Raw genomic sequence first — 1,224 nt, 5'->3', positions numbered from 1 at the left:
CTGAAGGCTTAAAGAGTAGATTATCATTCAATTTAGTGTGACTTCTGGTGAAGGCTCTCTGTCGTTTTGCTATCTTTCAAATTCTTCAAGTCCTTCAGCGCAACTCATATCGCCGTCAGATGTATCCTGAAAATTACTTACTGCAAGCGGTATAACGTTTCAAGCCCACATCTATTAGCGCACCACACAAGGCTCGACAAAGCTGTAGGTCCGTGTTGCATGGATGTCTGAAATGCCAGTTCTGTGCCGTTCATTTGTTGTGCCAAACCCAAGCGAGTAAAACCGTACTCGATTGTTTTATGTAGGAAGCAGAGGATGGGAAAGAAAGTCGTCTGTTGTAGAGGCGAACTTATTGGAGTGGTGGGGATCAGCTGGGGACTAATGTCCCTTAAGGATTACAGATGCTCGGTAGGAATATCAAATGGGAACTGGTGAATTTTACCCGATTGTTTCGAATAAAAAAGCTAATTACGCTGGTTAGGCCGCACAGTTTGCACGTTCTGTCTGTTACAGTTTATTTACCTCAGCCATGTAGAGGAAATTACCACCAAAAGGCGTTCGGTCGGCAACGTAGAAGGCAAGAAGTTTCAACCGGGAATTTCAATCAACCTGCGGTCTCACCGGATATGAATGCCTGAACCAAGGATAGTAATTATGGCACCGTAAAACAATACCCAATCACGGTCAGCGTTGCCCTTGCACCAAGACTGAGCTAATCTGTCCAAGCTGTCTGTGTGCGACGATTCTACTGGGCCGTTGCCACCAATGTGTTCCCTTTTGATTCTCCACATTATAGGTGTGAGAAGTCACCACATCTTAGCCAGTGATTCTTTGGTACACGATCTGCTACTGAAAAACTAAGTGCCGGTCAACAGTTACTTTAGACATCCGAACACCCAACATACAAGGTAAACAGCCTAACAGACAATTTACGTTCCGGAGAACTTTGGCGTGTCCACTACAGAACAGCTACCACCCAGAAAAAGAATGTATCAGCAATTACTAGGTCCAAAGAGGATAGAGAATACAGAAGACTTACCTCTAGAACGAAGTACCATGCAGCGAGATACAAAGCAACCAACCCGGCAATCGTTAAGTCAAACATGGACGATTTCAGTCTACAAAGAAATAAGCATTGGGATCGAGAGTGGAGTAAAGCCAGCTTCGGCACAGTCTCAGAATTCGGAGTTCAAAAGCGGGGCAATGGAACGTAAGTTTAGAAAA

The 1,224-nt window shown here is 44.6% G+C and overlaps 1 protein-coding gene across 1 annotated transcript; it reads left to right on the top strand.

Annotated features, from left to right (window-relative positions):
• Window positions 1–987: 987 nt before the first annotated feature.
• On the top strand, window positions 988–1,209 carry T265_16005 (hypothetical protein; the record flags this gene model as incomplete). The annotated part of the gene is made up of 1 exon (XM_009179472.1): window positions 988–1,209. A coding segment is annotated over one exon (222 nt), but the record flags the coding sequence as incomplete, so codon positions are not given.
• Window positions 1,210–1,224: the final 15 nt, after the last annotated feature.

Source organism: Opisthorchis viverrini, assembly GCF_000715545.1.
Source record: "Opisthorchis viverrini unplaced genomic scaffold scaffold9573, whole genome shotgun sequence".
Classification (NCBI taxonomy): Eukaryota; Metazoa; Platyhelminthes; class Trematoda; order Opisthorchiida; family Opisthorchiidae; genus Opisthorchis; species Opisthorchis viverrini.
This window is presented reverse-complemented; position numbering and strand designations above follow the sequence as displayed.